The sequence below is a fragment of the Melanerpes formicivorus genome, unplaced genomic scaffold, assembly GCF_026170545.1.
Source record: "Melanerpes formicivorus ecotype bairdi unplaced genomic scaffold, bMelFor1.0.p_v2 SCAF_28, whole genome shotgun sequence".
Lineage (NCBI taxonomy): Eukaryota > Metazoa > Chordata > Aves > Piciformes > Picidae > Melanerpes > Melanerpes formicivorus.
The window spans coordinates 559,272-580,820 of record NW_027142380.1 but is presented as its reverse complement, the minus strand read 5'-3'; the positions used below and the strand labels follow the sequence as shown (position 1 = coordinate 580,820).

Genomic DNA, 21,549 nt, shown 5'->3' with positions numbered 1-21,549 from the left:
TGCTACCTGGTGCTTTCACTTAGCTGTTGCTGACCTTGGCTGTGTTTCTTTGTTGTGGCTAAGTACTAAGAATACAGAATACAAAATTAGCCAGGTTGGAAAAGACCTGTGCCCTCTCATTCTGTCACAGGTTGCCTGGGACACCAACCCCCACATGGCTACAACCTCCCTTCAGGTGGTTGTAGAGAGCAATAAGGTCTCTCCTGAGCCTCCTCCTCTCCAGGCTAAGCAACCCCAGCTCCCTCAGCTGCTCCTCATAGGGCTTGTGCTCCAAATCCTTCCCCAGTCTTGCTGCCCTTCTCTGGACACATTTGAGCAACTCGACATCATAAACTGAGGGGCCCAGAACTGGACATAGTACTCAAGGTGTGGCCTAACCAGTGCTGAGTACAGGGGCACAATGACTTCCCTGCTCCTGCTGGCCACACTGCTCCTAATACCAGCCAGTATGCTATTGGCCTTCTTGGCCACCTGGGCACACTGCTACACAAGCTACTCTCTGCTCCTCTCTCTCTTTGGGTTGGGGGTGGAAAGGGAGCAGGGAGGGGGAAGCTGTTGGTAGCCCCCTGGTTTTGTCCAGGGGGGTTCTTGTGCTGTTGATAAATACCTGTAAATATTGTATATTTTGTACATATTCATTGCATTCCATTTTTCTAGATTTTTTTTTAGTGTGCTTATAAATACAGCTTTGTTTGCTTCCACTGGGCCAGTCTGGCAATCTTATTTTGGGGGGTAATTTCAACCCACCACAGTGGCCCCTTGTGTCTCCCTGTGCAGGATAGAGGATATGGCAAGCTGAGGATCGAGTTGGTGGCTATCAGGGATGTGTGTATGCTGTGTGGCTCTGCAAGGACATGGACCCCTGGGCTGTAAAGCATCACATTGAATTTTTGCTCAGCTGCAGAGCCTGGCTTGATGCATGCATGTCAGACATGAGAGGGAATTCAGAGTTATCCAGCATCCTGCATGTTGGGCTTTCAGTGCTGCAGCTGCTGTTCAAATTATTTGTGTTCTCCTTCCTCATTTAGAAACAACTCTGCCTTTTAGCCCAGCCGTTCATTGCCAAGTGGCAACTTCTCTCCTACATCTCAGTACACAAAGGAAAAACTAAATGGCATCTGACCAGTGTTTACTCTCTTTCCTCTCCTAACATGGTCTTTGTGGGGTGTTTTGGCTACTTTTAGACTTGTCTCTCAATAGATGGTGACAATGTAGGCAGGAAAATAAACACTCATAAAAACGCTCTGGCCACAGCTGAAAAAGACCATTAACACTTGGAGGAAAACAAATGCAAGCATTTGTTCTCTGGGAAATGCTCTTCTTTATTCTAGTCTGTCTTCTTTTCTTAACCCGAAGTGTCCCACTTTCTCCTCCAAGAATACCCTGGGCTGCACTTCAGAACGTCTCATTAGGCAAAAACAAAACTAATCTGGAACCTTAGAAGAGAATTGCTAAAGCTTCATGTTTGCACAGCCTCTAAAAACTTTCCACTGGTAGAAAAAGTGATGAGGGGAACCTGCCCTGAACTGCGAAGGGCAAGAGATTGCCTGCAAATCCAAACTCAAGAGAATCTGCACTGTCAAGTCTGAATCAGACCTAAAGTTTTCCAAGGCAATCTGGATCCAGTGTTCCAATTTGATTCATTTGGAATAATAACAATAATAAATCAATAAAGAAAAAGTGCTAAAAAATGAAGCCCACTGGCAGGAGGCTTTGACTTTTATTTAGTTACCCTAATCAAAAGTTACGTCTGAGAGCCACAGAACTCATAAGGGGATGCAAATTTCCCTGAAATTGCCTGGCTTTCATTTTTGAGATGGTGCTTCCTTGTCCCCATGGGCTGCAAAAGGGAGATGTGGCACTCAGAGGCACCCCTGTCCTTGGGTGCTTGTCTGCACAAAGAAGCAACAATTTGCCAAGCTGGAAAATCCAGACATGGAACACAAGTAAAATCACCTGGTGTTTGTCTGAGGACAAACCTCTTACTGAGGCTTCATGTTTGCTCTGTTTCTACTGTTTGCCCAAAGAACAGGTGATCTGCAACAGTCTTATTTGCAGTCACTGTGGGAGGGGCACTCAGCTTTGCCCTGCCTGGCCAAGGTGGCAGTTTTCCAGGGACTGTGCTTATTTTCTATAAAACACATTAAATTAAAGCTCCCCTTCTGCTCTAGGCACACAACTGGGTGGTCTTACCTCAATAAGCGACCCATCTGACTGTATGATGCGGATGACCATCACCATAGGGATGCAGATCATGGAGGAAAGGGCAAGAACCCAGCCCAGCCCAATTGCCCAGTCTGGGTACGTGTAGACCTTGTTGTAGGTCAGTGGTTTGTACTTGGCCAAAGAAAAGATAAAGCACCCCTGTGGATGAGAAAGGGAAGCAAAGTAAGGCTCAGAAAGTGCTGAAAACAGTAGGGCTCTGGTGCTGCCACTGGCCCTAAGGAAGACAGGCAGTGCAAGGCAGAGCTGATGTATTTTAAACTAATGGGGAGGCTATTCTTGCTTTTAAATTATCGAAACAGCATCAGCATCTGCTTATAGATAAACTGCTGCTTGACAATAGGGTGTAAAGCAACGGTGCTTAACAGCTGCCTGTTCTTTTTCAGGGCTCAGATATTTGCTGTACATTGCAAGAAGCTTCTTCACAGCAAATGAAATACTTCAAGCTGAGTGCCTGCCTCAGACTGCCCATGGTTTTTTGTTAAAATGGGCTGGCAATCCTATCGCTTAAAGTAGGTTCTGCTCTTTGGAGAGTGAGTTTTCTGTGTCATTAATGTAGCATTTTGCTAATCCTAAGAAAAATTCACTCAAAAGCAGCCAACTGCAATTTGCACAGGCACAGCAGAGAGCTGTCACCTTAAGAGCTAACATCTGAGAAGATGATGTCTTTGAGGGGTGTGCTCAAACCTACAGCCCTTCTCTGCAAATCTGCCTCTGAATGCAACAGTCTTTAGTGAAGAAAAGCAGTAAGATGCAGCTCAGAAATGCCCTGCAGAGGACCTAACAGCATGAGTCAGTACTCACCACACAAAGAACTGGTGTGATCACAATCCAGCTCCATTTCATCCAGGGACCAGGTCTGTATCCAATCATATCCTCAATGGCATCATAAATATTATCAGCGCCTGTAATGGATAGTCACAGAAATACAGAATGGTTTAGTTTGGCAAAGACCTTTGAGATCATCAAGCCCGAGCACTAACCCAGCACAAACGAGTCCACCATTAAATCATGTCCCTCAGCACCACATCTACACATGTTTTAAATACCTCCAGGGATGGCAACTCCACCACTTCCCTGGACGGCTTGTTCCAGGGCTTAACAACCCTTCTGATGAACATTTTTTTCCTAATATCCAGCCTCAATCTCCCCTGGTGCAACTTGAGTCCATTTCCTCTTGTCCTATTGCCTGTTAGTTAGGTGAAGAACCAGGTAGCTGTCGAGAGTGATAAGGACTCCCCCAAGGCTCCTTTTCTCCAGGCTTAACAACCCCAGTTCCCTCAGCTACTCCTCTTGGAACTTGCCAGAGGGATCACCATGGGAAGGACATGACAGTAAAGGGTACACTGCTTCTACAGAAGACTGATGCAAAATGAAGGCTTTGTTTGTTTTGCTTTTCTAAGGAGACAGAGTATGTAAACAACTAGGGAAAGGGCCAGTCCTCAGCAGCAAACATCTTCTGATGATTCTTCAGCTACTGTCTCAGGCAGCTAAAGAAGCTACTGTCAGACTTTGGTACTCAGCATTGCCTAAAAATAACAGGACAGAATACACTTTGTTGTCAGCTTCTATTTGGTTGGCTTGCCCCTCATGGACATTGCAGCCCTGAAAGGAAATTCTCTGTGAGACAAGCAGAAAGTTTCATGGCTGGCCAAACTTTCAACTCTCACCTCTAAACTTAACACATGTTAATGCTTAATTGTGTCTTTATTAATTAGCAATAGAAAGACAAACCCACTCATTTTATGTGGAAAAATGCTGGCTCCATCCCACATGCAAATTTGTATCCAAGAGGTCAGAGCAAATTTATACTAGTGGCTTGTGTCTATTGCTGGGAAGAGGATTCTGGGGTGGCTGATGATTAAATGTTTGGCTAGCAAGATTGTCACGGACTCATCAAAAGGTATCAGATGAAAGGATTCTCACTTACCATAAACCCAGGCTACAGCAATACATTCAAAGAATGCAACCCACAAAAGGCATACACCACTAGCTGCATAGTAGTCAAAGAGTTGAAAAACATACATGCCACCCTGTGAAAGAGAGACACAATGGATTGGAACTGGGATGGACAGGAAAAAAGATGAATACTTCAGGCCCCGCTGAAAGTAAGATCCAGCAACAGATCTGAATTGCCTCTGAGAAGCAAAAATAGCAAGCAAGTAGGTAAGGTAAATATTTATCATTACTTTCCCTGGGGAATATGCATGTTTACTACAGCATTCCAAACAGGACAACGATTAAACAAAATTAAGCCACTTAGTATAATCTACTGAGACGCTTAAATCTTTCCTTCTTAAAAGTGTCTTAGGACGTGCATTTATAGAAACAAATGATGTAAAGAAATAATCAATCACCTCCTATCACTGATGCCTCCAGAGTACTAAAAATGGAAGTTAAGCTCATCGGGAGGGCCTTCACTTAGTAACTGAGTGGAAGGACTTTTTTCCAGAGTTCATTTTTTTTTTCCCTTCCTAGCCTTATTTATTTACATTGTGCTGTTAGACTCTGCCCTCACGACGCTGAACTGCATACACCTCTACTTTTACCTGAAAAACTGTGCTTGCTAGGCAGCTCTGGTACAGGTGCTATTTGAACTCCCATGATCGTTCCAGTTGCTTTAAAAATCTGCCTTGGATTTTATTTTGGAGATAAATATCATAACAGGAGTGCAGCCACTGGAACATTTTCCTGTCCTGTTCACACTAGACTAAATCCAGCGCTATTTAATTGATTGAGATCTGTGTAACTAAGATAAAAATCTCCTTCCCTGCATGCACTGGATGGATTCTTAATCTGCTCTGCAGAAGGTTCCAATGTGTTTCTTCATTTAGAGCAGATGTTATTATTCATAGTCATGTTGATTAGTACCTGAGATCAGATTGTATGTAATGAGATTCTATGCCTTTGTTCTTCTGACTGCAAAAGGGGGAACACATAGCTCCATTTCAAAACGCCTTCAGATCTAGGGATGAAACATAATCTGCAGATCTAAAGAACACTGCTGCTCTGAGTGGCTGTCACCATAGCTAGAATCAGTCTGAGAACAAGAAGGTCATTTCCAGCACTGGTGCTACTTACCTCAGTCACCATAGTTAGTCCCAGAAGATAGCTAAGGAAACATACTATAGCGATGAAGATTTCCCGTCGGTAACCCTTCCTTAGGAAGGATGGGTGCAGATCAACTAATGACGTGATCTGTCCTTCAACTTCAACAAACTAAAGGGGAAAAACAACAATAAAGAAGTGCAACTTGAGCATTACCATGCCATACATTTTATCTGGGCTCATACTTAATGGCAACACTCTTATGCTCTGTGGCAAAATGCTGCTCTGAGTAACCAAGCCAGCAGCCATTCCTTTGTAACCCAGAGGCTGATGCCTGACTTTTCAAATGGGAACAAACTTTCAGAATTGCCTTTTGTTTCCTAGCAGCCTTACAAACTACCAAAGGGGCTCTGGAGATGCAAGCTGCAGATCAAAGTTAATTTGATGACAGGAAGACACTTATGTGGCTTCTGTGTTGTGGCTGTTGCAGACGAATACACGATGTATGCTAGAAAAGAGGAAGAGAGAAAACACTCCCAAAGGCCTCAGCTAGGACAGTACCTCCCTGCCTTTTCTGATGTGCCAGAAAACCTCACAGGTTCTAATTAGGTTAATTCCACAATGGGACATAATTCTGCTCTTAGGTTTGCTAGTGAAAATCCAGCAAAGGGAAAGCAGAGTTTGAAAGAACAGCACTTCTGGACTGAAGTTGTCTTCTGAACCTGTGAAGCAGAGTACCTCTGAGTAAGGCTTTGCAGTATTTCTGCAGCTATGATGGAGCTGTTCAAACAGTCACCATACAAAGATTTGGTAAACTATTTGAATGTGTAAAAAAAAACCCAAACAATAAAAAATGAAGCCTTGAGTCAATGAACTAAAAATCTTCCTTCATCTAGTTTCATGATAACTGTCTTCGTACTTACATACTATCAGAAAACTACCTCTAAGATGAATTTAAATGCAAGCGGGTTTGATGAAAAGTTTAAAGTGAATTTTAACCCAGATGCATTGCACTCACTGGACTCCCTCCTAATGAAGCTGAAGAATGGAGCACTCAGCTGATATGTACCTTCAGTCTGGCAAGACATAAAAGCACCAAAATCACTGAAGGCATGAGGGTACCATGGAGAACCAAGGCTGCGACTAGAGAAGTGATCTTCACTTTAAGTGGATACCTCGTCTTATAAATAAGGAGTTATGATGGGGAGTCCACGAACATAGTTATTTCAAGAAAAGCTGCCTTTTCCTACTCAGTAGCTACACACTGCTCTCAAGAGTGCCCAGAAGTGCTCTATAACAACTCTGCCCTCTCTGACCAGGAGATGAAGCTTCACTCTGGAAATATGAATATACCAGATTTTGTTGCCTCCTGTCTTGTTACTTTGACTTCTGTAAAACTATTTGTTGGGTGTTTTTTTCACATGCAACCCTTTTCTACTGGCTGATTTGAGCCTAAACTGCTCCAGCATTCCAGAAACCTGCTTGACTGCACTCCAAAAAAAAAAACACACACAACACCAAACAAGAGGGGTGGAGGAGAGAAATTAAGTGCTCCAATTAGTTTTAATCATTTTATGCAGTGAGGAGCTTTTTTAACTTGCTCGACAGCTTCCAATTTGCATAAGCATAGGGTTGTTGAACCACGACATTGGGCACTTTTACATTTACTTTGGAATGACTGAAAGTTGCTCACTAGAGTTCAAAAATTAAGCCAAAAAGAACAATTTAGGGGAAATGGAATAGCAAAAAAAAAAAAAGGTAAGAGATTAAGTACACAACAACTGGGTAAGAAAAAAACATTTACAGATCTCTCATCGTATGAAAGTGTTTTTAGCCTAAGCAAACACTGCTCCCTCACCAACTGGGTTTTCATAATCTTAATGACTCCCAGTTGAGTGCAGAAACCTGCCTGTGGCCCTCAAAACTTTGGCAATTTTGAATGTGTAGTTACTGCATAATCCCTGGTCACTCATGTTTCCTTGTAAGTCGACTACCTAGAAATGATTTACAGGTTCCTTTGAGGTTTTTAGTCCAACATTCCTATAAGCAACCACTGGGAAGAATAACCTAACATCTTGGACTGAACTTCATTTTCTTTCTGCTCACTAATTAATAGCAGTGTGTGCTATATAATTAGTACAGCTGGAACCCGAGAGGCTTTCTGGCCTGTTTGGAGGAACTGAATGTGTGTTGGTGATGTGAAAGTCAGCAGGATCTCACATTGCTCAGCAGCTCCAAACCTAAGGCCACCAAAAAAGGCTTTGTCCTCTGCCTGCCCATGAAGCCATCTTGGCTATGCCATACAGAACAGTTTGTGCTTATTGTTCCTCATGATGGCTTTGCATTCCTTTTTCAGCATTTGGTAACTATCAAAGCCTGTATCCCTAGTAGACAGTAACTCTTATGAAGTGTTGTAATGGTGGTGCATACACATTGCAGGTGATCACAATGGCATGAAGTACTGTTGTGGACCAGACTGCTGTAGTCTTTAATGTTGTAAAATGATGAAGCTCTTCACCAGAGTAGGAAAATACTGCACTATGACCCAAATGGTGGCACTTTCCAGCCAGACTGGACTGATGCTAAATTTAGGGAGCACTGCCTAGTGCTGTGGACTCCATTCCCTCCTGATGACAAAGACTTACTGAGCAACATCATGCTACGAATTGACAGTCATAGATCCATCAAATGCAGCCCCTGTGCTGAAAAGCAACACAGCTGAATTCCTCTAAAGCAGCATTAGAGGTATTCTCTTCTTAACTCATGATTGTAAAAGCAGCTTTTCTCAGCAAGCAGCACCGATATAACCAACCAGGTATCTCTTCCCCATCACACTAACCTGGCTATCCAGTCCAAGCAACAGAAGCATAATAAAAAAAAGGATTGCCCAAAAGGTGGGCAGTGGCATCATGGACACAGCTTTTGGGTAGGCAATGAAGGCCAGGCCTGGACCTAGAGAAAGAGAAAATAGGAAAGGGGGAAGGGAAGGGAAGAGAAACAGTAAATACCAGCTCTTTGGTAAAGGTAGCCCCACTCAAATGCAGGAATGCCTGGTTCCGTTCAGATAAATCCAAACGCGGCTGGAAATACCAGAAGTGAAACAGTTTGGCTCTTTTATCTGAAATCGAAGCACGCATGACTACAGCAGAAACCACAGGCAAACCCCTGAGGCCATTGCTAACAGATCACCAGTTTTAACATCTGTCTCAAACATGCTAATAATGGAGGTGGTCCTATGCCTGCCCTGCGTGGACACAGGGCAGTACTGGGGGCCGGGGGGAGAAGGGGTGACCCAGGGGAATGGCAGAATCCCACTGCTAACCCTCATGGTCACAATGAAGATGACGGTGATGAAACTCTTTTGCATGCAAGGAAAGGGACTCTGCTTCAAACACTCCCTGGGATCTTTGCTAATGCAACCACTGCTTCTCTCTGTATGCAACCTCCAAAACCAGCAAGGCTTTTCTAGAGTGAGGTTGGCACTCCAGAAGTCTGCTCCTTTGCCTCTGCAAACCCTCACTGCTGCACTGAAGTGGTAAGTGATACTCCTAGTTATATCAGTTATGATCCCTGAAAAAAAAGGCCTCCTGCTTTAGGACTTGCTGGTGGGTAAAATCACTCTGTAAAATTGCTTCCCCATGGTGTCACATCATCTGCCCTTACGCAGCCAGCCTACACAGACCTGCCATGGTGACACTGAATATGACCAACATCAGCCTCAACTGCAGAGCAGATTGCAACAGACTGGGAGCACCAGGAGGGTTAGGATTAAGTGCCCAGCATCTCTGCCTTGCAAACCCAACTCCTGTGTGCAAGAACTCATTACTGGGCTGGGTCTTGTCTGTGCTGGGGCCCAGATGACATCTCACTCATACCCACACACCGAGCATACGTGCAGTGCTCTTGCAGGTTGATCTCCAAAGGCACTCTCACCTGAAGCCAGGTGCTATCAGCTATTGCTCATGAGAGCTTTTGTTGAGAGAGAAAAAGCCCTCTCCAAGTGGGAGACAGGAACACTGGCAATCCAGCATTTATGGCAGGCTCTCAGAGAGGCCATAGAAATTTGGTGAAATTAACAAAAAATTCTGAGGGCATATTTAAATTCAGATTAAAACCAGGAATGCCTGCCTTGTCTGGTTGCTTGCTTTAAGGAGCCTTGAAAACTGGCATTTGCCAGGATTTTAAAGCAGGTTCCAGTAATTTTCAATGGGAAAATGAGTTTGTAAAAACTGCTGCAGTTAAGGGGGACAGAAATCTTATCTCTGATCTGTACAGAAAAATCTCTAATGCTGCTCTTCCTACCTCCCACTTTTCCTTTCCAACAAGAAAGATGGAAAAAGAAGCAAGATGCAAAAAAAACCCAAAAACTTCCTTTTTTTTTCCAACTAAAGAAAATTTTAAGTCATTGAAAATACTTAAACAGAAATAAATACAAATTAGCCAACAACTGAGGAACTAATTTTATTTAAAATGAAACACAGCTAAGATTTTATACGACAAAAGATACCAAAAAAATTGGCGAGTGTCTCAAATTTGGGAAGAGCTTTCCTTTTTGTCCCCCTAAACCAGTAGACACAATAAATTCTCCCTGAGGTAGAACTGCTATCAAATGGCATTTGCAGCTGATCTGTGCAACTGATGAGACAGGTGTAAAACTGCTCTCCTCAGAACTTGCTGCAATTCTGTCAGTGAAACTGTCTCTGCATGGTGCTGCTGCCTAATATCAAGTGTCCTGTGTGAGCATTGATTTTCCTCAGAAACTGAGTGTGGAAAAATAAAAACTTCACATTGAAAGACAATTTCCCTGGCATCCCCTCACCTGAAGATAAATAGTCTAAAAATGGTATTTAATTTGAAACTGTGTTGCTCTCATGGGTGTTTTGCACATGTGAAGCACTTAAGGCTGCTATTAAGAGCTAGTTAGGATTGCCACAATCCCATTCCACTGGCTGTTGAAAGTACTGTGGCATGGCTGGAGAGCATTGTGGAGGAAAGGATCAGGCAGGCATCAGGGACACCAAGGCACCATGTTCAGGTGCATAGGTGGTAAAGTCATTCTTCCAGCCAAACAGATGAGACAGGTCTCACTATGGCTTTGCTGAGCCTCTGTGGCTTTCCTCTTTACCTTTAAAAGTATTCCCGAGAAAAATCAAGTGCTATTTATCCATAATATGCTTTCACTGGGAAGTTAGCGGGGGGTGTGTCTAATTTAACTGTTGTATGAATCTACTCAAGCCAGGGAAGGCCAGCAGCAGTGACCAGTGCTTTAAGCAGGAGGCACTCCTCGCTGACAAGTGTGTTCTGGACATATTGCACCAAAGCTGAATTTGACACAGGTAAAAAATGTGGCCATGAGATTCTGCTGTCAGAAAACGTGTTGGTGTTCCTCTGGCAGGGGGGGGAAACAAAGAAACAAATGGTGTCATGCTTAGAGCAGGAGGGATTTAATTCTTTGAGCAAAGATGGGGGGAACAAGAGGTCTTGGCCCATGGACAACGTCCTCTCCCCAATACTACAGCAAACTGGCAACACCTCTGTTCACGTTTTTCCTGACCAGGAGGAGTGGTTCTGACCCTGCATCACAAGAAATAAAAAGAAAAAAAGGCAAGGCCAAAAAAGAGAGGCTCAAGCAGCTGCTGAATGCCTGTGCTGAGAAATCAGCAGTGGGGCAGCAGCAGCAGTGAGAGCTTCCCCCGTGGCCACGCATGGGTCCTGAGACACTCATCCCAGAGGAATCAAATGGTCTCCAGAGGCTCTGCATTGGATGTCTGCTGAGAAAGACAGCGAGGAAACTCATAGGAAGAGATTTGGATAATTTTGAATAATTTTGGTAATGTTTACTGTCACATAAATATTTCCCCTAGGATTTAGACAGTGATGGTCAGTAACCCACTGAAAAGTGAGACGGTTGCAATCTCTGGCCATTGGCAGCTGGGGTTAATTTTAAGGGAAGCAGAATACTTAACAACAAAATAGACAAGAAACTGAAAGCCAATTTTGGAAGCCAATCAGTGCCCTTGTCCCTGGACCTACAAAATCCTTCCTTTAGAAAAATCCCTTTTGAGCTATTGATGAAAAACGTTATGTAAGCGCTCACTCAGTTAATGTGCATTTAAACACTGCTTAACAACCTAGTATTACTATATATATTTTAAACTCTAAAAGTGACAAGAAACAAGAATGCAACTGCCTGTTTATCAGAGATTTAATAATAAAAAAATAGAATAAATACTGACCAGATAAAAACCTAATGTGGAAACACATGAAAATGCTACTCTTGGAATTGATTCACCTACATATAAAAAAAAGGATGGGGGGGGGGGGGAAACTATTTATGATACGATCTACAGGACTATTGCTTTGCTTCCTGTTTTCAAAGTAATCAACTTCTGATCAAAATAAGCATTATGGCCAAGACCATTAACTATTAACTACACTTGTGAGAAGTATGCCAATTGCAGCCACCCAAGAATCCAATGGTGCCACCAAGGTCATTAGCTTTTCATCAGCCCTTGTGAAGTGAGATATTTTTCTTAAAGAGTTAACTCCCAGAGCCATGTGATTAGAAGGCATCCTAACTTTTTAATATCATGATTGCAGAGGAAAGCTTTCAATTAAAATTGCTTGAAAAATCAGAAATAAAATGCCAGATCTTCACGTGGGTGATACTGTTCCTCTTTGAATCTGATTATCTTTAAGCCTCACATCTGTCAAGATCTGACTCATTAGTTTTGAGTGTTCATTCCCATCTAATCTCTCTCTTCTATGCAAAACCACATGGACAAAACATGCACAGAGAAAAAAAAATGTCATCTGCTTTGTCTGAGACACATTGTTGTGCTATGAGGATTTAGACTTCGTAAGATGCAAGTGCATAGCTGAATGTTAATGGAGAGAAGACTGAAATAAGGGAGGAACCTCACTGTACATCCAGTTCCTAAATGGACTTCCCACAACTCTGTCAACCTCACGCTGAAACTACAGAGGACAAATGCAGGATTGCAACAACTAGAGCTCCTGTGGATGAAATGGTCCACAGAACCCAGGAGAAGGAGTTCTCCAAGTTTAATTGCTTTTCAGTGAGATTTAGGAAGATGTGTGGTATGACCCTTCAAAAGATCAAGGTAATATTCTCACTGCAGGCTCTGTTGTGAGCAAGCAAGGCTAAGCTATGAAAAAAACATAAACACTAGCTGTTTGCATGCCAGTCAAAAGGAAGGTAGTCTGAAAAGAGGACAGAACAAAATCTCAATAACATTCTGAACCCTAGACCATGGTGTGGTTATCTTAACTCTAATCTCAACTCAAATGGATTAGCATACTCAAGGAAATGTATTCACTGCCCTGTTAATCAAGACAGAATAAACAATGCAACCCCAGCTGACCCTCGCTGCTCTAGAGGAAAGCCCAGATCAACAATGTGCTTATTTTTCTGGAGATTATGGGACATCTTGTTCTGTTTGTATTGCTTAGGTGTTAGCTGATCGAGTCTGCAGAACTTTGCTCACACGCTAGGCGGCAGTGCCCACCACCACTGCCACCAATACCATCGTACCTGACTCTGCCACATCAGCAATGTTCACCCCTTGCTCTTGTGCCATGAAGCCCAGGACGGAAAAAATTGCGAAGCCAGACACAAAACTGGTACCACTGTTCAGGCATCCCAGCAGCAAACAGTCCCTAAGTCACACATATGTCATGGAGCAAGTTAATTAAAAAAAAATTAACCCATTGTCCCTACTTTATTTACATCATTTAGCTAAAACACTAAACCCCCTTGGATGGAAACTTGCCTATAGCAGTTGTATTTGTACTTGTTGTAGCTCCCCAGGGAAGTCATTGCTCCTAAGCAGATTGCATATGAGAAGAAGATTTGTGTCCCTGCATCTATCCAGACCTAAAGGGAAAGACAGAGAGACTGTTATTACTGGTATCACTGCACGGCAACACGCAAGGCAAACAGACTGTTCAAGCCAGACAAAAATCAACACAGTAATTGCCTCCATTGAGGGCGATAGCTAAAGGATCAGGGAGAGAGGGAATGAGAACATCACATTTGCAAGTTTGGCTTTTACAGGGAGAAGAAAATTGTTAGCATCAGAACCCACAAGAACATCATCTCTACACCAGTTCCTGCATTCCCTCCCCAGAGCTACTCAGTGTTTCTAGTCTCTTAGTCATTCTGCTGATCCTTCCTGTTGGCACAACCATAACCATGTTTCAGTGCAATAGGAAATGCAGAAGTATTTATAACCCTGCTCAGTGCTGTGGCAACTCATTTCAGTTAGAATCAGCTGACAGAGCCACTAAACTGCGGATGTGAAAAGCTTGAGAAACAGTTTGTGTATTGGGTTTGTTTATTTTTCTAGCTTTCTGGTTGGTTTTGTATCTGTTCAAATGCAAGATAAAAAGTCATAGGAGTGGGGGGGGAAAACAAGCAAAATACAATGCATTTTATAAGATATGGATCTGATCTCAGTCTCATGATTCTTTCTCCTGATTACATTAAAAAAAAAACACAACACACAGAGAGTGAAATAACAGGGCACTATCAACTTCTCAGTAAATACATAGCAAGCTATCAAAAGGCATCCACTGAATCCCATCTGTTCACTTTTTTTCTGCTCATGCAAGTCTGCTAACACCAGTAGAAAGCACCAAAGGAGTCTGAAGGAAGTGAGAATTAAGACTGCTGACCATTACCTCCTCCCTCCCACCTTCACTTTCCAGCACCTTGCTGACTGGTGTCTCCTTGGAGATGATCCTTTTGCTAGACTGTGGAAGGAGGTCTGCAAGCTCACATAAATCTTTTCTACATACTTGGCTAATAGTAGATCACAAAAAGGATAGAGTCCCATACAAGAAGATGAATTCATAAAATGCAACATCTCCTGTGAATTGTCTCTTGTGTAACAAGGCCAAAACTAGAAAATGAACCAAATTTCCACAATGCTTCATTCAAGTACATTTTTCTTACTTCAGCCATTGATCTATCATTGGAGTTTTATTTTAACCAAATACTCATTGAAAGAAATAGCTAAGACAGAATTTATTCCCTCACCGTGACCAACAGTTTGCTGTTTTCAAAGATCCCTTGTTTGGTGGGGTTTTATGGTTTGGTTTGTTTTGGTTTGGGGTGGGGTTTTTTTGAGAGAGGTACTGCTTTTTTGTTTGTTTTGTTGCACTTCTCATGTGATCACTTTGTTGAAACACTGCTGCACTCCTTAAGTGTCATGTGTTTGCACTCCGTGAGCACAGACACGAATCGTTACCTAAACACAGCCTATACAGAAAGAGGAAGCCTAGCTTCACAAGCCAGGGCTAAGCAAATGGTTGTCTCTGTGCCCCAGAAAACATTTTTTCTCCACCTTTGCATGGGTTTTCATTCTTCTGTTATTTCATTCACATCTTTCCCAGTCTGCTCCCATTGAGCAGCAGGGGCTAAGTGACACCAGTACTCACAGTTGTTGCTTGTTGTTCCATCTGTGAAGCTCAGGAGTCTCTCCTTTGAGACTAAGGACTATCCTCATTAAAAAAAAAAAAAAAGCACAGATGCATCTCCCTTACCTTACCAACAAGAAAGCTGAGATTGTATAACGGGATAGAGTCTACAGCCTCAGAGTCCTTAGACACAAAAAAAATACACACGCATACACACACATACATACAGGTGGAAAGATGCATTAACACATGTAACAGTGACCTTCTTAAGCAGATCTCTGGAAAATATAACCCAGCATTAATGTTCATGCTATAATGGGACCTCTAAAGACCATGGTAAAAAAAACCACTATTGACATTATGTCATCATCATCACCCTCCACCATCCCCCTTTGCACAGGAATTCGTCCTGCTCCCTGCTCCTGTTCTGTACCTGTGGGTCAGCTAACCGTGAGATATCAGGATAAAGATAAAACTTGATGCCTTCTGCAGCTCCAGGCAGGGTCACACCACGGATGAGCAGAACAAGGAGCATGATGAATGGGAATGTGGCAGTGATGTACACTACCTGGCAATAAGGAAAAACAAGAAAAAAAAAAAAGGAGAAAAAAAGGTATGTTTAGTCTGTGGCAGTCAATGGTACACCTCCCACATCCAGAGAGATCTAATGATGGGAATTCGAAGCCCCCTCATACCAAAAAAGGACCTGAACTGAGTTTGGGTCTACTTTTTGTTTAATGGTCTTTACCACTTCACTGTTTTAGGCCTCAAGGCAACGAAGGTTCATTAACCCCTCCTGAGCCCCCAAGGCAACAATTACATCACTGGGGTTGAGAACATGCAAGATTTTATACAACTTCTGAGTTTCATTAGAAATTCTGCCTTTGCCCTGTTTGTCCTTCTCACATGACAAGTGCGCCTCTGCCAAGGAAGCTGAAGAGATTTCCTCACTGAGGGTGCCTGAAGCGTTACATCATTCTTTATTTGAACTTAAAAACTCCAAACCATTTTGCAAGCTCTGTTTCTAGCCCTGACCTTGCTGTACAGCCTCACTGTTCTGGCAGGGGCGTTGGATTCTGTGATCTTCAGAGGTCCTTTCCAACCCCTACCATTCCGTGGTTCTGTGTGATACTGCTCCTACAGGCAATTTCATGCAGCATTTCTTCCAGAGATTAAGATAATTTGGTCCCTGCTGCTGTGTCTCCCTTCCCATCACCTTGAATGCACGAAGCCCTTCAGGTTGGCATCAGCCTCAACTGTGGTAATTTCCAGTTCCATAACTTCATTCTTACCCTTGCTGCCTACTCAGCAACATCATTATTGGAAACTAAGGCTCTATTCATCCAGTTTGAGAATACATCTTCATTATCTTTAACCTCTGTTCCCACTCTCTTTGAATAACAGCCTATTTCTTCTCTTCTTGTTATCTTCTCATTCATTTGATGAAAGAGCCTTTTGCTTTAATCTCCAGCATGAAGGTTAATTGAACTTGTATTTGAAGAATTCTATCTTTAGACCCACACTTTTTGACCTCTAGCATTCTGTTTTCTTTGCGCACCAGTGTTTTCTATCACTTTTTATATAACCACTGTGTCACAGTCAAGAATCGCTACTGTCCAAGAAAGGGTATTTTTTCAGGGAGCCAGATGATTCCCCCAGGTAACTGCAGGTTGCTGCCATGAATTAAAACATATTTTCTTTTCCAGAATTTGTTTAACTACAGAAATGCTCCCAGGATGCACCATTTTTCTTTTCAAGTGTGTCCTCTGAGAATAACGAGGAGAACTCAAAGCCTCCATTGCCATAATCATTCAGAGTTGGACTGATCTCATAAAATGAAAGAAAATATTTTCATACATGTCCTTTTTAATTCTCTCCTTGGTTTTTCTGTGTATTTTCCACTGTGTATTTTCCACACTAGCTCAGCTTCATCAAAAGCAGAAGGATAAAAGGGCGATTTCTGTGCTTGCTATTTCTTTTTCCCCCAATATATATATAAGCCAGGCTTATGAAAAAATCAGTTCTTTCTTACAAAAAATATGTTTAGGAAAGTTTAGGAAAGATGTTGACTTGCTGGAACGTGTCCAGAGAAGGGCAACAAAGCTGGGGAGGAGTTTGGAGCACAAGCCCTATGAGGAGAGGCTGAGGGAGCTGGGGATTCTTAGCCTGGAGAAGAGGAGGCTCAGGGGAGACCTTATTGCTCTCTACAACTACCTGAAGGGAGGTTGTAGCCAGGAGGGGGCTGGTCTCTTCTCCCAGACAACCAGCACCAGAACAAGAGGACACAGTCTCAAGCTGCACCAGGGGAGGTTTAGGCTGGATGTTAGGAAGAAATTCTTCATAGACAGATTGCCCATTGGAATGGGCTGCCCGGGGAGGTGGTGGAGTTGCCATCACTGGAGGTGTTTAGGAAGAGGCTTGATAGGGTGCTTGGTGCTATGGTTTAATTGATTAGGTGGTGTTGGATGATGGGTTGGACATGATCTCGAAGGTCTCTTCCAACCTGGTCTATTCTATTCTATTCTATTCTATTCTATTCTATTCTATTCTATTCTATTCTATTCTATTCTATTCTATTCTATTCTACGCTTGAGGTATATCCAGAATCTGAGTAAATGACACTCAGAAAGCAGCCTTTGCATTACAGGTAATGATTCTCTCTGCTAGAGTTTTTAAAATCAGCATGTTATCCAAAGCATAAAAACATCTATTGCTTCTCCTCATGAATTCATGTTTATTTGTCCAATACACTACTACAAGATTTAAAAACTATGTCTCCCTCCCCCCTTCAAGCTCTCCAAAGAGCCATTAACACGCTGGAAAGCAGGGAAGTGCTATAAACAACCATCTACTAAAGTAAACTAGATTTCTCAAATAATTTAAGTCCTTCATTTGAGTTTACAGTTTACTTTTGTTTGACCCCAAAGTTAATGGAGTCAACCAGAGACCCTCCAATGTTTTTGTTGGGCTGTGGCTCCACGCTTGCACGAGCTCAGACACTGCGGAGAGGAGGCAGTGAATTCCTACCAATCTCCTTGTCTCTGAAATTGAGACCATTTTGCTGGCTTTCCAGAAAACACACATTTTTAGGTAACTGATCTTTACAGACTTGTTTTCACCTATTACTTTACAGGGGTTTGAAGTAAGTGTGCCACAGAGAGCTTGGAAAAATCTCTCAGCATTACCAGAACCTCTACTGAGCAGACACCAGGCTTGCCGAAGAGCCTGCAGAAATGTGTGCTGTCACTTGGCTACTGCAGGAGCTTTGTGTATTCACCCCCACTGTAAAACTTACACAATCACCTCATCAGGTCACGTCAATCAGAAGCAACAGAGAAGCAAACATTTTTGTCAATTTATGCTTTAGAGGTGTGGAAGCTGTTGTTTAGGGCAAAGCTGGCTAGAATCCAGGGTAAGGCAGCAGCATGATTTTAATGAGGCTTCATGATAAAAATCACAGAAAGCAAGACAGAAATGACAGTAAAGTAAGTAGTTTAGTCAACAGTGGAACTAATGAGGTCTGGTTTCCTATGGAGTTTTATCTCCTGGTTGAGCCTGCGATGTGTAACAAGGTAAAAAACTGCTAAAGGATGCTTTTCTTTTTGTAGTTGAGGCATTTGCAATTTCTCACTCCTCCTGACATCTTGAGTGCCTGAAAAAATACGGGTTCACACTGTGTCTTTTTTCTCAGGTAGGATGGCACTGGGGTTGTTTCCTTTCACCTAGCTGATAAGAAATATGTGGGAACTTAGAACCTTGAGACCTCTCTTAGACTTACCTGAAACACTGCCTCAATCAACAGGTTTGAAAGCTAAGAACTGCAAATATGCAATGGCTTCAAAAGCCTTTCTCTTGAAAATAGGTTTAAAAGCATTATTGTATGCCAGGGGCAATAATATCATGCTTCATGTTGTTAAGTGATTGGTCAAGATTTGCTGTGGTTCACCTCTTGCACTGGAGTAAGATGAGGTTCAGGAATTACTTGACTGTTATCCTTTAGAGAAAAATATGATTCTGAAGAGCTCACGATGAGACTAAAACCACAAACTATCCAAGAGCTCTGTTAAGGAGAGTGCTTCTAAATGAGTACCTAAGTTTAGTCTTCTGTGTCTACAAAGAGCTCCTCTCTAAGTGAGAGGCATTTCAAAAATGTTAGTTTCCACTGATTTAAAACATCCCTACCACAGCTATGTTAACATCCACCCCACTGCACTGAGAATGAACTTGGCCAGTATGAGAACAGGGAGTGCAGACAGATCACAGGTCTAAGACATTCCACACTCATGATATGCATCAGTGGGATGCTTGTCCTGAGAGAGGCAAAGTGGTACTCACACTATGCTTGTACCTGCTTCTTGATGCCATTCCAGTAATGGCTACTTGATTCATAGGCATTTCAGGCAGTGGTAATTTCTCTGAGTTGAATCTGAATCCCTCTTTCATAGTAAATATCTCTATGAACAGCATTACTTGGTAATCCTAACATCTGCTAACTGCAATGATTATAAAAAGGGTAAAAGAGCACTTACTTTCCCAGTGGATTTGACTCCTTTCCAAATGCAGAAGAAACATATCACCCAGACAAGGAGAAGACACAGTGCTAGATCCCACTTGATAATACCAATATCTTCAATTCCTGAGGACAAGCTCAGTACATTGCGCCTAAATGTTTGAAAGGAAACAAAACAAGAGAGATGCAGGAGCTCAGATGATGCAGAATCTGTTGTGATGGTTGAGAGTACACGAGAGTATGCAGGGAAGCAGATGCATGGGCACTCCTGCCCTTTGAATGCTGCTGGCTAAGTCACCACAGAAGCTGCTTGCTTCTGTAAGTAAAGCTGAGCTGTGCAGCCCTACATCTTCCCTAGATCCACAGTACTCTTTTGTTTAATATATTACAGAGCATTTTATTTGCAACTCTTTTTAGCAGCCTGTGACCACCTTGATATTGAGATAAGAAAGTGTGTTCAAAGTACTACAGCTTTCACATTTGCTCCCTTGAAGATGCAAGACCAACTTGCCCTTGCATTGCCACAAACCCCTGCTCTGAAGTGGTATGACAGCATTGCACATGATGTCTCCACCATGGACACTTGCAACTGACCTGCATCCGTGTGTTTGTCCTCTTTTTCACTTCAGTAGCAAGATTGCCACAAGTAGGAAAGGGAAAAAGCAACACAGGGACCCATCACACCACATGGCTTTTAAGGGTGAAGGCTGGAGGCATTACCTGACCTCCCCCCCAAACAAACACTGCCCTGATGCACTCTGTTTGCCCTCAGCGCCACCCCCACGAGGGTCTTGGTTAGCTAACTCCAGAAATTTGGAAAACTTTATTCTGTCACTCAAGTTAAAAGCAAAGAAGCTATTTTTAAGCTGGGTCTTAATGGAGCAACATCTGTCCACCAAAATACACTATTCCTGAGGGGAAAAAATTCATTAAGGCTTCTCTCCTTTGGTAATTGCCATGGGTCACCATGAAACACTGATTTAAAACCAGCTTTTTAATTGAATGCAACAGCCACTGTCCTTACACACTGTGATACTTTGCTTGTCAAGTATATATGAAAGATCGAACTTGTTTCTTACTTAGCTAAACTTTCTCTGCAGGTGAACCTTTTGAACTCCAAGGAGTTTCTGCAAGATTTTTTTGAGTCAAGAGATGTTTGACCTCAATTACAACAGAAATGTCTTGCCCCAAGACTAGAGAAATAATCTTGCTACCTAACAAGTGGTTAATTAAATTTTACTTTCAGTCAGCTATAAAATAAGTCGCTTTTCAGTTGTGGAGAGCCAGGAGCGCAGTAGTCTGAGGTGCTGAACCAGGGTCAGACCCATGAGTGTAGAGTGTGTAGCTTTGCCTGTGGATCCAGCACAAGACAAAGCACCGTGGTCTGTTTCTCTCCAGAATTAATCTTCTTTCTTGTTGCTTTTTTTTGCCTCCTTTCCCCCCCCCACCCCCCATTACCATGGAGATAATAGCAAATGAAGTCACTGATGGAACCTTTGCAATTAGTTTTTGGAATAAAACCCTGGCATGACCAATTTAATAGGACTCAAATCCTCACCCATCTGTTTTTGCCTCTCTGTTTGCCAAATTCACTTAGATTACCTGTGTGAAATGTGCACTCACACCGAAGGCTTTATTCCCTCTGAACGTGTGTGTATTTTGTTATGGCAAAGGACTAATGGCACCAGACAGGGTAAGTCTACCCTAATCAGCACAGCTATTCAACAGTTATGAGAAACCCCTCAGTAATGAATATTTGGCATAAAGTTGCAGTCCTGGTCCACCTGAGCCTAAAGAAAGCAGGGGAAAAACCCGCTGTGCACGTACAAAAGAAGAAAATACATTTATAAGATGACTAAGTTCAGCTGCAACCTTCCAGGGTTTAAAAAAACAAATAAATGGCAATTTTCCAATCTAAGGAGTAGATCATATTAAAACCTATAGAGCTGGCTCTCAGGAAGCTGTGAATAATTAACTGCAAATATTTTTGGAACAGAGAGCTCTACTAGGCATTCAGCTAAGACTTTTTTGCTTTTTATTAGGGAGCTGAAAGCAAGTGGTCATCTTACCTAAAGTTTGCCCCAGCAATACTTTCAAGCTCTTTTGGAGGGTACCTACTGAAAGTCAGATATGTTACCTTTGTCTGGTGAGTCAAGCAAGCACAGCAAGAGCTGTACTGGCTTGGTCTGTCCTAGGTTATCTTACCTCACCTCACAACAACCAACTGCTTAAGGAATCTGTTTCATGACACCTGGAGGTGTTCAAGAAACAAGTAGATTCGGCACTACAGGACATGGTCTAGTGGTCATGGATGCATTGGGTAGAAC

General features: G+C 42.6%; 1 protein-coding gene across 9 annotated transcripts in view; it reads right to left on the bottom strand.

Annotated features, from left to right (window-relative positions):
- The window catches only part of SLC6A6 (solute carrier family 6 member 6), a 61,260-nt gene that overhangs the window by 7,627 nt on the left and 32,084 nt on the right, over positions 1-21,549 (bottom strand). For all 9 annotated transcript variants that reach the window (XM_068154120.1, XM_068154122.1, XM_068154125.1 and 6 more), the window contains 9 exons: positions 19,242-19,374; positions 15,146-15,280; positions 13,065-13,168; positions 12,827-12,951; positions 8,111-8,223; positions 5,305-5,442; positions 4,154-4,256; positions 3,028-3,128; positions 2,194-2,364 (listed from right to left, as the gene is read on the bottom strand). In XM_068154120.1, coding sequence (XP_068010221.1) covers positions 2,194-2,364; positions 3,028-3,128; positions 4,154-4,256; positions 5,305-5,442; positions 8,111-8,223; positions 12,827-12,951; positions 13,065-13,168; positions 15,146-15,280; positions 19,242-19,374 — 1,123 coding nt within the window. The remainder of the gene's footprint in view (positions 1-2,193; positions 2,365-3,027; positions 3,129-4,153; positions 4,257-5,304; positions 5,443-8,110; positions 8,224-12,826; positions 12,952-13,064; positions 13,169-15,145; positions 15,281-19,241; positions 19,375-21,549) is intronic.